This window comes from Sycon ciliatum, chromosome 1, assembly GCF_964019385.1.
Source record: "Sycon ciliatum chromosome 1, ocSycCili1.1, whole genome shotgun sequence".
Classification (NCBI taxonomy): domain Eukaryota; kingdom Metazoa; phylum Porifera; class Calcarea; order Leucosolenida; family Sycettidae; genus Sycon; species Sycon ciliatum.
This window is the reverse complement of record NC_088643.1, coordinates 49,843,166-49,859,569: the sequence shown is the minus strand read 5'-3', so window position 1 is coordinate 49,859,569 and position 16,404 is coordinate 49,843,166. Positions and strand designations below refer to the sequence as shown.

The following is a 16,404-nucleotide window of genomic DNA, read 5'->3' as shown; positions in this document are numbered from 1 at the left end:
CGTACGGATTTTCGTACAGTGCATGCTAAATGCACGTGTTTGCAAGCAGTACGCATGTATAGTGTAAATAATTTCACAGAAACAAATTTTAGTACGGAATTAATTTTAGTACAAAGGAGGCTGTGTACGAAATTGTACGAAAATAAATTCCGTCCGAAAATTTCCTGCTATACAGTACTTACTGTCCAAGCTGCTGATACGTTTGGCACCAAACTGAAGCAGCAACCTGATCCATCTTGTCAGCCTGTAAAGTAGTTTTCTGACGGAGCAGTGCACATACCAACAGCGAACTCAGCAGTAGTGATGGACATATCTGCTACAGAGGTTCAGCAGTATGTACACACAGCAGCTGCCTGCTGCGTACGATGACAGGCAATGTGGGAAACGGACTAATGGTAGGCTTACATAGCAACACCGCAATAGTACAGTAGTCTGCATGGTGCTACAAATACAGTGCAGTGTAGTGGTGGCAGCAATTTGTACTTCAGTAAGCAATTCATTCTGGCCCTTCACAGTGCAGCAGGGGTTTTGTACCGTCACCATGGTCACCATTGAACAAATCAATAAGAACAAACAGCAACCTAAAAAGGGCAATTCTCAAAGTTTGCCAACATCTGCTGGCAGTTATTTCCTACTAAGATCACTGACACACACACACACACACACACACACACACACACACACACACACACACGTGCGCACACACACACGTGCGCACACACACACACACATACACTCATCAGCTAGGATAACACACCATCACCACTATCAGACAAGAAAGGAGCACCACAAGATCCCAGAGGACAATTCTTGGTAATCAAAGCGGTCACTGGTGATTCTAAAAGTAAATTAAATGAAATGATCAAGAATACGGTGATGCAGGGGGACATTAATTTCCAAACAAGTCCCCAATCGTCTGCAGCCTAAAATACCTAATGCAGCTGCTACTTGAAAGTACATGACTGCGGCACTGTACCAGTCATCACAATCATAGCAGTATGCAGGGTGGCGACGACAAGGAATTGGAAATCCTTGCTGCATGCTTCCCTGCACCTCTGTTGTGTCAATCAGTCAGTTCTCAGATTGGATTTGTTTCACAATAGCCGGTCATAAATAGCACAGGACCAGTGTTCATAGGCGGTTAATTCAACACAGCATCAGGTCGACGAAAGCAAGGTCACAGCTCAGCATAGAAACTATTCACGGCATAGTATGATGTCATTAATTGATGCGCACATCAACTAATGACAATGTCACCATGATGTCATCATGATGGCATCATACTGCTGGTGGTGCCGTCATCTCTAAAGGGTTTAAAATATATAAGTCTGGGAATACTAGTAGCACAGCAAGTGCCCAATCCCGGCGTCTACTGTTGAAAATACTCATGGTGTCTAAACGTTGTGGCGGTGGGATCCGCTAAGCGCTCCTTGGCAACAACGACATCGTTAGCTATGGCAGCCTTTAGCGCATCTACAGGCAACACACGACGACGACCAAAAAACCTGGTATCATGCCATGTGCGCGTGTGCACCTCGCCCCACTTTCAGATACAGAATGTTGCCAGTGAGTTTCATGTAGTCATTGCATCTATCAATGCAATGAGCCATAGGTAGTATAGGAACAGCAGCCCCTACCTTTGCCATCAAGGGTAAATAAGCTCCAAAGAGTGTGCAACTGGTGGACATATGGGGTGACCGGCCTCCAAAGGCGAAAACTCACATCACAAGTTCCCAGTACGCTTCGTTCTAGGTACAACGTAGGCCAGCAGCATGCGCACAGACCAGACATACATGTATGCCATGGGCATGCTGATCACTCACACACGCTGAGTGGGTTTCTGTCAGGGAGTGCTTATCTTTTTACTACTCCGCTGCTCGCTAAACACAAGCTGAAACGTACAAGGGGAACACTATGCCAAGTGATGTGAGATTTCGCCGTCGGAAGACCCGATAACAAGGGTATATTCGGGGCCTGCTGGAGAGCCGGGTCACGCGCCCGGCTGGGGAACTGCACGACCTGGCTGAACAGATAACACCGGGTCCAGTCTGACCCGGCTGAAAAATGTCTCAAACTGACAATGGATTCCTAAAATACCGGTATTTTACGACTCGCGGACCCCATCTGTTGCAAATCTAGCGCAACCGTACACACTACAGTCTACAAGCGACAGAAACTCGGCTTGGGTCAACTGGGGTCAACTGGTTCGAGTGCGATCTGGCCAGCGGCGAGCAGGAAGTCAGGACATTGAAAGTCGATGGGGCAGGCAGTCAAAAGCGTAACTTTGGCTATAGTTTTTGACACAGATGCAAGTTTTGAGCAGGCTTTTTGGTTGTTTTTCTGCCGGATGATCTGACCCGGCTGGCCTGCATGCGCCAGGTACACTCTGACCGGGCTGTGTTGAATGTCTAGAGCAGGCCCTGATATTATAGTTGCACACTTTTGGAAGCTAACTTACTCTCGCTGGTATGGTTAGACTGGGCGAGAAAAAAGGTATTACGCAACAACCGTTCCCCAAGCAGCAGCTCCAGGCTTCTTCACTGAAGTCCACAGCAACAATAAAGGGCTAAGTAAGGCCACTACGGCCTATCCAGATTTCCTGCTGTTTAGAATCCATGTGCAATAAATAATCACACAAACAAGGCTTTTTTCATGCAAAGAAAAGTCCTCGAAAGAATACAGGCAGATTCCTGTCTACACAAACTTACCTAGTGAAGGGAAATCGGACATATCGCGGACGAATCCAACGATGATTATTCTCAGCTTGGAGTCGTAAAAATCATTCTCAAACTCATGAAGTAAATGAACCTCCTGGACACAAAGACATGGCACGAGTCAGAAGACAGGACAGCAGCCCAATCTAAGCCAGGTTTAGGCCGGGGTACAATTGCGAACAGTGTGCCATCAAGCCGCTAATACTAATTTTAGAGAAACGAAGCCTGGGTGAAGGGCAACACTACTAAACTGATCCAAGTCCAGCCATTCTGAATGGTTTTGTTGTGACAAGAACATGTGCTAAATTCACACACATACCAGAATCAGTAGCATTATTCTCACTCAAACAGGGCCGGTACATCTCACTCACACAGGGCCGGTACATCTCACTCACACAGGGCCGGTACATCTCAATCGAATAGGGCCGATACAGCTGACTGCCACCAGGAATGGCAAAGTGATGACTGACAACTTGGCACGCTGCTGTCACCACTGACACCATGGAAATCAGGGCAGAACAGCTATGCTTTAAACCGTGAAGGCTATGAACAACTTGAAGTAATGATACAATGTAGCACAATTGAGATAATCAGATAATCAGTGATAAGTAACTGACAATCATGATACGCCAGATCCAGGGCTGGAGCTCAGAATATATCACAGCAACCATTGATACTACATTCAAGATGACCGAGCCAGATTGGTGGCTTGTGGGAAAGTCAGACTTTCCCATGCATGTAGTTTTAAGGCGAGTCCACTTGAAAATACATGTACTTGACAAGTAGAACATTTAGATAATATTATGTGAACGTTTTGCGGCGCGAGGGTTCACGTGCAGACTTTTCGCGATAGCCTGTATGCGTCACGCTGCGCTGCTGCAACACACTTTCCAAACAAAGGCGTGGGAACTTCACCAAAAAAACACTCTGCAGCCAATAGAGTCCCAGGCTCTATGTCGACAGGTGAAATTAATTCTCAGGCTCCTGGAAAACGGCTACTCTTGAGATAATGCATCAGAAAGCTATGATGAAAACCTGTGACATCATGATCACATCATATTCTATAGGGCTTGAAAGTGCTACGTCACAGCATAGCAACAATTTCAAAAATTCAAAAACTGGATCCACTTGGATCCAGTTTTTGTATGGATCCAAGCACATTTCAAGCGGTCTTACCCACAGCATGGTGATGTAGCCAGTGAAACTGACTGATTTGGCTACTGGGGGCGGGGTTACAACTGGTGGCGAAATAAACGTCACACCTGCATGCGACATGAGTGGGTTGCTATGCACCCACATACTTGGGCAATAGCAAAGTCACACCTTAGTGGATCCAAAAATAGAAATCTGATGTCAACTTACTACTCCCTGGCCGTTTTGACGTCATCACTTTCAAGCCCTATTATACCATGCAGGTAAAATTATTTTTCATGGGAGGAGAAAATTCGTTTCCGGTCCATCGTCGTGTACGATTTGCTGCCAAGTATCCCTCGAACTACGATGCCTATTTCAGTAGAAGATCATCAAGTAGTGACAAGTACTTGTACCCTACCGAGGTTTGAGAACGGTCTGGCTTGCTTGTGCTGGTGTGGAGCAAGAAACCCAATCGGTTCAATCATTCTCAAAGGGACTATAGTACTGTGTTGTGTACACGCATCTTTGTTTTTTACCTTTGACCTTTTGACAGCCATCGCCAGAGCCGATGATAGCGATGCTACAGCAGAAGCCATAGAAACTTATGCTGGGATTGCACCATTCAACAGCTTGCAAGGCCGAAGGATTGACCGCCACTAACTATTCAGCCTGGTCTACACCGCACAGCTATTTGAAGTGGCGTTTAGGCACGCACGCACGTGCACACACACACACACACACACACACACACACACACACACACACATACACAAAAACGGGAACTCACGTACACACACATGCACAGGCACACAAACAATTCATATATACTGCAGAAATACATATTACGGACAGCTTACCATGCTCCGCTCCTTGTTGTTATAAAAGGGGTTTGTACCAATGCTCATGACCATTTCATGCACTGAACCGTTATCCACACATCCAAAACCATAGTACACTCCCGTGTGTAGTGCCTCCGGGAGGACAGATACTGCAGAACGATCCATATTAGCTGTTACATACACACACACACACACACACACACACGCGCGCGCGTGCGCGCGCGCACACACAGACACACACGCACGCACACACACACATGCATACGCACAGGAGTCAATTGGGTTACTCACTAGTCTAGAGTGAGGGTAACCAGGTAACATGGACGCACTAAACGAGGATTTGCCCTCTTGGGCATTGCTGACAGTGACCACAAGCCAGGGTCCCTTGTTCACGTGTTTCTTAATTATTTAGCTGTACATGTACAAAGTGTTTTCAGTTTTGAAGGTGGCTGGAACAAGAATATAATACAGTACAGCCAGACCTCGCTTATCCGGTCCTCTTTTATCCAGATCCCTCGCCATCCATAAGAAAATTGTTGGTTACCGATTTACAGCATATGCCATGTATCCATACAGTATGTGTGTTCGCTTATCCGGCCGGTTCCATCGCCTATCTGGATATTTTTCTGGAAAACGGATGTGTGCGGCTATGCGAGGTGTGACTGCAAACACCCCCCTTTTGATTTCATCTTTGAGTTGCCCATGCCTTTCAGAACATGATAAGGTTTTGGCGAGGCCACCCCACCGTTTTTGTTGCAATACCACCCCCTCTTTTTCAAGATTGTGTACAATTAGTGTGAAGAGGATTCTTTAAAAAAAGAAAACAAGGTCTATCTGCCAGTCAAGAGCGGGTCACATCAGATATTTTTATAGGCTGCCAGTGAGTGGGACAATAATTTGGGACGCTAAATTTCAAGATAGCTAGTAATATGTGAAACGTAGAGAAATCACGCAGAGCACAGGTATCTGGGTTGGTGTCTATGGCTTCGCGTGTTTTGGGTCCAGATTTCCACGCGGAGATGAGGTTCTCTACGTTGCGGTACACGCAAAGGAAATGCGTACGGATCTGCTGGGTATCATTCAAATGCAGGCAGAAAACTGCAAATTTGGAAGGGGTATTTCCCAGTACTCACTGCAGTGATTTCTTTACGTGAACGTACAGTAGACAAGAACAGGTTTCTTTTACGTCACGGGAACGCGAAGAGTGTTCCTGGGATTCTTCGTGTCGCTTTCCCGTGACATAGCAGAACATCACTATTACCAGAGTACCAATCTCCCACATTGTATCTAGTACATGGATGTCTGACATACAATATCTCTGATATACAATACTGGTCATGTACGGTATTAGATAAACCCTGTTTTGTTGAAACACATGTTGTTGGTGGACGTGAGCATGTTACAAGGCGGAGGACACACTGTGTTCGGAAACAGTGCCCTTACTACGACCATCCACGGTTGGCAGAGCACCGGTCTTGCCACCATTTGAACCGTATGGGTGTTAGCCCCGGTTCTGACCCTCATTATACTAGGGAGTTGTTTGAGTCTTAATGATTTTTTTTGTTACAGTGTAATACTGTTAGTCGTATATTCTTCGCTCGTTCTTGGATGTCTTCTTAATTAAATCATCTTGATACTCGGCCCTTTTAAACTTTGTAGCATTTGTTTTGAATTGTTCTTCTTTCTTTTCTTTTTATACTCTTTTCTTTATTTCTCCAACTTCACATGCACATACAGCTGTATCATACACATTTCATGTGCATTATCATTGACACAGAGTCGTGTACAGTACATGCATATGTATGTACCACAGATTGAGTACCCGCATACTAAATGGGTGACGAGGCACTACTGCACGTCCACGTGCATAAAGCAAGTACATTACAAGTAGTTCACACCAATACACACCAATACACTAAACAAACAAACCTCATTGCACGTACAATATGCAGTTCACCCACACTGGGCCACAGGCAAACACACTCAGCAAACAAACCTGTTGGCATTCCCAGCTGCTTTCCGCCGCGACCAAAGCCTTTCACGACGGTGGCGGTGGCAAAATAGGGGAATGGTGAGTCCATGGTGTGTACAAATGAGCTCTGCGTATCCGGACACTACAGGAACGCCACAAATTTCTGAGAATTCAGACAGTACTATCTTCTGCGTTGCCTTCTCTCACGTCACAAGCCAGAAACTACAAACACAATGGACACTAACAGACAGTGAACCTTTCTTATCTTCTCGAAGGAAAGGAGCAACAACTCATTAGCTGTACGTGAAGTGTAGGTGACTGCAGCATAGAGCAAGCGAAGCTACTGGAATGTAACGTCCGTCTTTCTCTCTCTTGCTCGATGCTTCACTTGCTCCATTCAATGATATGCAGCACTCGCTTTCGTCTCGATCTCTTTCACTTTTCAGAGTTTTGAAAAGCTTAGTTCTGGTATGACGTAACCAGAAGCTGTGGCCGTCACTGGCCGGCCGCGCCGCGCCGCGCGCGGCAGCCGCCATATCGGTTGTCATTGACTACTACATGTCATGGGAGCAGTTCACCTGATCAAAGCATGATCACATGCTGATCGTATGCGTACTCGAGTAACTCGACTTCAAAGAGTGAGTGGCAAAACTGTTGCTGTTTGTTTCACAACACAACAACAGAAGATCTACTCAAAATAAACGCGAAGTCGTGCTCACGATCGAACTACATCGCACTTGCATGTACCTTCATGTTCCAGTTGTTGTAGTATGAACATATCGAGTTGGTGTGGGCGGACTTCTAGTAAGTGAGAGAGAGGCGAACGCTGCCCTGGTCATAAAATGGGGAACTGCTGCACTGGTGGCGAGAGTCACCAAGACCGCCAGGTGAGTGACCAGTTGTGAGGAATAGTGCTGGAAAAAGATAAATTTCCTACCTCGTTCTATGTGGACATCATGGCCTTTGTTGATCTTGTCTTGGCACTACTCAGCCGATCAATGATGAACGCACGGGGTTATTGGGACCTCGGCCCGTCACCTCTGCACCCATTGAGTAAGTGACTACAATACTTGTATTTTGAAATTCGAAATCATGTTCGAATTCCCATACAACGATAAATCATGAATTTCATCACTATCCTTGTTGTATTTTCACTATTGTCTAGTACACAAATATTGAGCCTGGCCTTAGCTTCTGTTCAGTTTGGCGGTTCATATTTGCGTTTTATACAGCAGAGAAAGAGCACATGTTTGCGTTTTGTACATGTTAACATGATCGAGAGTGCATAAACTGTTTATGGACTCTTGATTTTGAACAAGAGTCTTTTTTTAAACAGTCATCAAGCAACAGGCAAGCAAGAAAAATCTGTGAATCTGTGTGGAGGTGGGCGTGTGGCCCTGTGCCTTGTGCTTCCACATTGAACATAAATAAATTCTCTGACATTCAATGAATTTTACATCTTTCTTCCTGGTTGCTGATGCCAAATTATTGCCGGGAGGATCTGGCTGGTTGTAAGGTGTGTGTATGTATGTGTGTGTGTGTGTGTGTGTGTGTGTGTGTGTGTGTGTGTGTGTGTGTGTGTGTGTGTGTGTGTGTGTGTGTGTGTGTGTGTATGCATGGGCTGGTTGTGCAGCACTACAACTGATTATGGTGCAGCGACCAATACTCCATCAATCTCTAAGAATGATGAACAGGCCCAACTGAGTCGTATTCTGCAGGACACCGCTGAGTGAGTTCATTTGTAATACAGCGTGTATCGGTCCTAGTGTGATCATGTAAATGAATATACTGTCTACAAGAATGAACTCTCATATTTTCATAATCATAACATGGGTTCACGTGAACATTTATTCTTACAAGCAATTTTATCGCATAGTAGCATATATCGGTCCTAAGAATGGACTTTGTGTAGCAAAACATGTCAGAATAGCACAACGTGTATCGCCTGTAGTAATAGTATCTGTCCAATGCAGTTTTGCATTTTGGACTACGTACAAACGAAGGATAGCGTGCGCGCAAACCGAATATCTGCCATGATCATTCTGGGGATTTGCATACCCGCAGTGAGTTTCTGTCAGAGAGAGGGCTTTTTTATTACTCTGCTGCTCGCTAAAAACCGGCTGGAAACGTACAACTGCGACACTGCACCACGTGATGTGAGTTACCGTCGGCGTACCCCATAGAAAGAGTATCAAGGAGTTGCACTCTGGGGGGGGGGGGGGGGGGGGGGGGGGGTATATACTCTTGCCGATATCTACTGTACATGAATACAACTTTGAGAAATATTGTACTACTTTGGCTCTTCAATGCTTGCTGATGGAGCTGCAGTTGTGACGTGCATTGCCCTGTACATTGTTGATGCATCCACATGTAATGACCTACACTTTTTTGGCCTTGATATAAAGTAGTATAAAAGGACATGCAGCCATGGATGACATCTTCTTTTTATCCAATTAATTGTCTCTTACATGTGTGTGTGTGTGTGTGTGTGTGTGTGTGTGTGTGTGTGTGTGTGTGTGTGTGTGTGTGTGTGTGTGTGTGTGTGTGTGTGTGTGTGTGTGTGTGTATAAAGTAGTATAAAAGGACCTGCAGCCATGGATGACATCTTCTTTTTATCCAATTATTAGTCTCTTACATGTGTGTGTGATGTGTGTGTGTTGTGTTGTGTATCTGTACCCCATGTCCAGCAATGTCATTGATGTGTCAGCAGTTGAGCCGCATAGCATGGGAGAGCAAGAATATCGTGACCGGCAACGGCATTACAGGTAAGTTAGTTGATGGCTTACTCTGCACTGTTGTCTAGTTTCTCCTCTCTTCGTAAGGATTGCGATGATAGGTGTGACTACAATGTACTACTGTACATGACATTAGCTAATGTCTCTGTTGTATGTCTGCCTGTATGTTATGTGCTGTTTGGTTTGCTCTGCTGTAGCCAAGTAATTAGTTTTCGGTGAGATTGGTGTCTGTGTACAACCACTCCACGCTAGGGTTGTAGTTGTTCAGTTGCAATGGTATAATGTTTGTAACGAGGGCGCTGTTTGCATTGTCTCAAGTCCTGTGGTATTGAAGGCATGTCTGGGTTTGCCTGTCAATGTTTATGTTGCTATCCGAACAGCAATCGCAGACTGGCAGCTAGTACCAGTAACCATGGCCCAAGAAGCACAGCAAGAACAGACTTCCCACCAGGACAGACAGCGCCGGTGGAGGTCCTATCAGCTCCCCCCGTGTCTGTCAGCGATGTACGATTCATGCACGGCCTGACTTCGGCAGTTTCCGATGCACTAGGTAGCGTTGCCGTCAAGTCCACGGAGCCAATTGTGGTCCAGTTTTAATTCCTTTTTTTATTAATGCCGCCCATGTTTTAGTCTTTTACGGATGTTGCAAAAATGCTGAGTCGTTGACTTGTCTTTTGGGTGGCCAGTCCGTGCGAAATCCCTTGTCACTTAGCAAACATCCCATCTGTAGCAGCTGCTTTTTTTCGCAGGTGCACTGCAGTTTTAGTGACGCCATGCGACCTAGGAACTATTCTGCGTTGGTGCTGGTTGCACCAGCTGTGCACTCGCGCAGTGATTGTGTTTAGTTTGGCGGGCATTACTGACGCCCTTTTGAGGTGTGTTCACGCGCACTCTTGTTCAACTTTACCCTGCCTTCATAAAACGATCTTGAGTAATCTCTTCACAACATGTCATGCCGAGTCAAGAATTATTTCAGTTGTATCACAATAATAATTATGTCTGCATGATTTTCATATTTCCCTTTATTTTCTTGTACATTTTAGTAGAAACAGCAGCTAATGCTGCTATCCCAATTTCATATCCAGAACATGCTTACCGCTGTGTGAACGTCATTAAATACGTATCATTGTTTGTGCAGCCAGAGCCTGTCCACAGACTTATTCGACTGAACGTGTTCCTGCCAGACCCTGATCGACCCCGCATGCGCATATGCAGCTTACTACCTGTGGACGGGGTGCATGACGTATTGTCATCACGGCTTACTCGACACCAGATCACATCAACACTGTTGTCAGACAGAACCTATCTTCATCTTACCTATTTGTCAGCATGTTTGAGTTTGACACAATTTAGAAATACCGCCACCAAATACCGGAGATGTCTAGCGAAAATCAGCAAAGAGTAATCGTAACATGGAGGTAAAAAATAATAATAAAAAAAGAACATGGAGTGTTGTTATTGTTTTATACACAACCCTAACAAATATCATACAGTGTCAAAAAAAAACAATAATTACCTCGGCAATGCAGTAGTGAAGTCAACCAGCGCTTTCGTGCAATGACAAGGAGGAGGGGGAGGGGATAAGAGAACAGTAGCTTCAATATAATATATATAGAAAATAGTGTGACTAGGTATGGTGAGTTGACGGGCATGGCAACATGGTGACGAAAGATAGATCTAAACCTTTTCAGAAATAGAATAGAGAGAGAGAGACGGCCTGCAGAGCAGGATGCATAAGCTTGGCTAGACCGATAAAGGCATGAAGACTACAGCTTTTCACAAGTACGGATCCAAAGACATAGTTCACATGATCGATGATACGGCATTTTCGTCACGTTCAAAAATTCTGCTATACCAATCAATCCTCAACAGATGGGAAGATGCCGGCGGAAAAATCAGTTGGCTAGTGATTACTTTAGTCGAGATTTGAGACGAGAAAAGAGACCATTCTTTGGCCTTGGCGCCTCTGGGTCAACTTCAATCAGATCAGGTGTTGGCGAGTCGTCCGGACCGAAAACATTCAGTTCATTGAAAACACCCATGTCAATCAGCTGTTATGGCACAGTGAACAAACAAACAAACACACGTGCACACGCACATACACACACACACACACACACACACACAGAAGTTAGCCTGGTATTACTCCACGCCACGCAAGCAGACATCATGGCAAATCATGCGTCGGATTGAGTCTGCGACTTGGTGGGTTGGGGTTCAAGACATGACTGTACATATACATGAAGATGGGGTGTTCTACCTTGCAGAACACATGAAGAAATTCTGCACAGGTGTTCTACCTTGCAGAGCACATGAAGAAATTCTGCACAGGTGTTCTACCTTGCAGAACACATGAAGAAATTCTGCACAGGTGTTCTACCTTGCAGAACACATGAAGAAATTCTGCACAGGTGTTGTGTGCACAGTTTTTTTCTAAATTCGACTGCGGAACTTCAGAGAATTCAAGCAATCCCTGACGGTTTACATTATTGTAAGGGAAATATTAATTCTCTATGCACTTTCCACACTTTTCTCCATGGAAATGAAAAACAGACCATAGCTATGTCTCGGAAGTAGATCCCAGGAATCACTTTGGCTACAATAGCACAGCAGACCCGGGTTTAGGAAGCTTGTGCTTGCCTCACACCGTGTGGACTGCAGTACAGTGCAGTACAGTGCAATGCCGCATAGCTCTAGAACGGGAGTAAAATATAGACCGTGATCACGTACAAACTGAAATCTGAACTTATAACAATAGTATGGTGAACAGTGCTTTTCCTGGGTGCCTTGGCACCTGTGGAGCGGCACAGCCTGTTGTAGGTGCATAACATACTTTTGGCAACCGACATGACCTTGCTACTACTGGCAAGCAGTACCGAACACAAACTCACCTCATTCTGCCAGGGCTCCGAAACGCAGCCAGTGCAGAACTTGCGGTAAAATTCTGCATCGGAGTCGCCCAGAGTCACACCTCTCGTGGCAGAAAAACTGTCGATTTCCAGCACGTCATGGCAGTACACTGATCGGGGCTGCAAGAAACAGAGAACATGTGCACGTACTGTACTCAATCGATCAGAAGCCCCTCTTGAATAAGTATAGCCCCCCACGCCTACAACGACCGTTTGGAAAAATACAAGCCCCTCTCGAATAGAAGCCCAGACTATTATTCGCAAAGCCTGGGGTGACCAGGTACTGTAGAGGCAAAATATTTTGTCGGTCAATAATTTCGTCCAACTCCAAAGAAAAGGAGTTCGTCCGGTTGAAAATTTCGTCCATGGATCAAAAGAGTGTATAGAAACGCTGGACAAATCGATATTCGTCCTACATTTAATTTAGTCCAGAAAAGACGAAATTAAATTCCAGACGAATATTTCTGCTTATACAGTAGTAACTAACATGTACAGCAAGGTTAAAGTCGTACAAAACACCTCGTGCATTGTACATACAGTACATATCCAGATCGACATAGTGTGTGTCAGCTAACTGGGGTTGAGTTGCTTTGAAAGTTTTTAAAAGGATGCGTGGAATGTACTGGTATGGATTGTAAATAATAAAAGCCCCTCTTGAATAGAAACCTCCTCAAAATTGGCATTGAAAAAAATAGAAGCCCCTGGCTTGTGATCGAGTGAGTATGCCACGGCGTGAAGCGTTCTGATAATAGCCAACTAAACGAATGGTATGCAGTGTGCACACTGATTCTAAAACTAGACAGTTGACACCACATCAACCCTGGTGGACACCACATCAACCCTGGTGGACACAAGGGGTGAACAAAGAGTGGATTTGCTCTTTCATGTGAACCAAGGTTATCGTAAAAGGATCATGGACATCCCAGCACGCTCCCTAGCAGATCTGGACCGCGAGAACTGGTTCCGGTGTGTCAAAGGCCATTCGTAGCTCACAGTCCAGACATGAGAAAAAATAGGATTGGCATGTATTCTGGCAGATGCACAGTCTTCAGCATTAGATTTTAACAAGCAGCTGCTGAAAAGAGCCATCGCCATCCACATTGAAGGTACATTGGAGCCTTGGTCCGGTCCTGCATAAGGCTCTGTATCCCCAAAGACGAATATCTAGTGCGACTACATCTGTTTCAGCCCTAGCACAGACAAAGCGATCACTCTTCAATCATCCACACGGTACCGATCAACAAATGACAATATACTTACATCAGGAACAAACGGTGGCGTGGCTACACCGGCTTCTAAGTGCGGCCAGTTGATCTCACGGAAGAAGGACAAGTCCCGCAACGGGTCAAAGTCAGACAATCGCGTTTCGGGGTTCTTGTCAAGTAACTACATGAGCAACCAGATTCACATACACAAGCGTGCACCATACACATGAGCATATGCATGAGCACACACAGCACGCAAATACCCCCACACACACACACACGCAGAGCACGCAATTCATGAGATCTCCTGCGAGCAAACCAATTCGAAAATCCAGTCAGCAGTGGCATGGAAAGGTGGCCAAGAACCCACAATACAACAGACAATTGGCTAACAATACCACAGCTAGTTGCATACCCGCATGCAGATCTCCTTTGCTTCAGAGGAGAAGTTATCACCATACGGTGGCTCAGTCTCCAACACACGCTTCTCAACTTCTTCTCGAGAAACCTTCTCCTTTGGCTTTCTGAACGGACCCTGCACAAGAGAAAAACAGAACAGCAGTACAGGATATGAGACGTATGTACACATTCACGCCTACATGGCATGACAAAGTTATGCTAGTAACTTAGTATACTAGCTATTACCCATTGGGTCAATATTCCCGTATCTGTTGCAGTACCAGCTTATAGTCTCAACAAGGGATCCTGCACTAGTCATTAATGATCACGTGATGCAATCCCATCTTCCCATAGACTGGGTAAATGTCATGTACATGTAAAGCCAAATTCGGAGTCGCACGGTCTTGTGTGTTGCCACTGGTTAGACAGATTCAACCATATGACTGAGTGTGATACATGACGTCAAAACCCATCATTCGAATATGTACAGGACAAAGGCGGTGGACATGGTTTGTGTACTTCAGATCGGAACTTGCTAGACTAAAATACTTTTCTGATCGCTTGAAACAGAGTGTTATTATACGTCTTGGCAGCCTAGGAGCGCAAACCTGTCCTAGAATATTATTTACGAACCTGGCCAGCCATCATCTCATAGATCACAGCCCCTAGTCCCCACCAATCGGCAGAGAATGTGTAATCTTCATTCTTCACAACCTCTGGAGCTACGGAAGCCAGACAAACGCACACGCACGCACGCACGCACACACACACACACACACACACACACACACACACACACACACATGCACATACGCAAGATCATATGAGTAGAGGGCCACAGTAGAAATGCCCATTTCAAGTGAAAACAAAAACAGTTATTATTATTATTATTATTATTATTATAGGCTTTTCCGCGTTGGCATCGCCAAGCAAGCTTGGCTAGCCTTCGCATAAGCTGCTCCATGACAATGAGACGAAACAATGAATGCATGTATATACGATCTAGGACAGAACCAAACAAAACAGTGCATGGCGAAATTGAAGAATATCAATTCTCACTTGTACGGCTAAAGTTACCCCTTAGGGGCTTCTCAACGCTGACAATAAATTCTATCAACCAAGGATTGATTCGAAAGGGTAAGGTAAACTAATGCAGGTACCCATTGTGTTTGGTGAATTGCCAGTGTATTTCTCTTTCGGTAACTCCAAGCGGAGAGTTGGCTTTGATGATGCAGCTGACACCCTTTCATGGTCCCTCCGCATCCAGTCAATATGGGCGTTTTCTACAAAGGTCTGTGCGCATTCGTGATGCAAATCGTCGGATGTCCGTAAAGATCGTTATGTTTCAGCAGGAGAGACAGACAGACAGACAGACAGACAGACAGACAGACAGACAGAGACAAAGACACAGGGAAACAGCGACAGAAAACCAGAGAGAAACAGACAAAGAAATACACACACACACACACACACAAGTAAAGGGACAGAAACATATGACTTACCCATATAGCCGACTGTTCCAACTCGACCGTGGCTCTTCTTCGAAGGAGACAACACCTCTGCTAAACCAAAATCACTGATGCGCACGTGACCTTGGTCATCGAGAAGGATGTTTTCCGGCTTCATATCTCTGAAAGAGTGACAAATGAAACATGCACACCGCCATTACATTGACAACTGATTTCACTTGTTTGACAGCAACACAACGAGAGACAAGCCAGGGTCAGATGGTCCGGGAGAGAAATCAAAGACCACTTGCCACCTGGTTGAAAATAGTCCACTGATACCAGTTGTGTGCTGTAGTTCTACAGTGACAGACCTCTAAGCACGCAGCCGCAGTGATAGCAGCAGGAAATTGCCTTTGAACCAGATGGGCTGCCTGAAGAAACGAAAATCAGAGCTGATGCACAGCCAAAAACCCTTCACCAGCAGCAGCAACAGCAACGGCCATAGCTGACGATCTACCACCTGGCCTCACCTGTAAATGACACGGGCTCGGTGTAGGTCTCGCAGGCCGCATGCAATCTCTGCGGCGTAGAAGACGGCACGGTCCTCTGGCAGACCGGCTTCCCGGCCCATGTGGTGTATGTGATACTTCAGGTCACCACCATTCATCAGTGTCAGCACTAGACAGAGTGAGTCTTTCGTTTCAAACGCATACGCAAGACTCACCTGAATACAACACGACACAACACGTTGAGTCCACACACATGCATGCATGAACACACACGCATAACGTTACACACACGCACGCACGCACACACGCACACACACACACACACACGTCAGACAAAGAAAGGAATGGAAAAAGAGCTGAGAATGTTGCAACCAGAAGGGGGACTAAACGAACAAAACTTTCCATGGAATGTCGCTTACATAGCAGCGAAAAGTACAGCCATGACAATGCTACAAATAGTTGGAGGAGGAGGAGGAGGAAAAAGAGGTAATAACCCCCATCACGTGTAGGTGGACGACCTGCTAAAGCCTATTTTGCAAA

The 16,404-nt window shown here is 45.5% G+C and overlaps 3 protein-coding genes across 4 annotated transcripts in view; 1 reads left to right on the top strand and 2 right to left on the bottom strand.

Moving 5' to 3' along the window:
* Nucleotides 1–780: 780 nt before the first annotated feature.
* LOC135830878 (putative riboflavin kinase) lies at nucleotides 781–7,076 on the bottom strand. Its single transcript, XM_065343091.1, has 4 exons — nucleotides 6,684–7,076; nucleotides 4,706–4,857; nucleotides 2,709–2,811; nucleotides 781–1,473 (listed from the first exon to the last, which is right to left on the bottom strand). The coding sequence occupies exons 1-4, from the start codon at nucleotides 6,766–6,768 to the stop codon at nucleotides 1,370–1,372; spliced, it is 444 nt and encodes a 147-aa protein (XP_065199163.1). The 5' UTR covers nucleotides 6,769–7,076; the 3' UTR covers nucleotides 781–1,369.
* A 242-nt stretch (nucleotides 7,077–7,318) lies between these two features.
* LOC135830874 (ragulator complex protein LAMTOR1-like) lies at nucleotides 7,319–10,537 on the top strand. Its single transcript, XM_065343085.1, has 5 exons — nucleotides 7,319–7,546; nucleotides 7,651–7,712; nucleotides 8,293–8,388; nucleotides 9,347–9,424; nucleotides 9,775–10,537. The coding sequence occupies exons 1-5, from the start codon at nucleotides 7,502–7,504 to the stop codon at nucleotides 9,989–9,991; spliced, it is 498 nt and encodes a 165-aa protein (XP_065199157.1). The 5' UTR covers nucleotides 7,319–7,501; the 3' UTR covers nucleotides 9,992–10,537.
* Nucleotides 10,538–10,682: 145 nt separating this feature from the next.
* Nucleotides 10,683–16,404, bottom strand: part of LOC135830873 (G protein-coupled receptor kinase 6-like) — a 23,271-nt gene continuing 17,549 nt past the window's right edge. For both annotated transcript variants that reach the window (XM_065343083.1, XM_065343084.1), the window contains exons 9-15: nucleotides 15,886–16,079; nucleotides 15,410–15,537; nucleotides 14,541–14,629; nucleotides 13,924–14,043; nucleotides 13,564–13,689; nucleotides 12,286–12,423; nucleotides 10,683–11,445 (exon numbers count right to left, since the gene is read on the bottom strand). In XM_065343083.1, coding sequence (XP_065199155.1) covers nucleotides 11,305–11,445; nucleotides 12,286–12,423; nucleotides 13,564–13,689; nucleotides 13,924–14,043; nucleotides 14,541–14,629; nucleotides 15,410–15,537; nucleotides 15,886–16,079 — 936 coding nt within the window. In that variant the 3' untranslated portion in view covers nucleotides 10,683–11,304. The remainder of the gene's footprint in view (nucleotides 11,446–12,285; nucleotides 12,424–13,563; nucleotides 13,690–13,923; nucleotides 14,044–14,540; nucleotides 14,630–15,409; nucleotides 15,538–15,885; nucleotides 16,080–16,404) is intronic.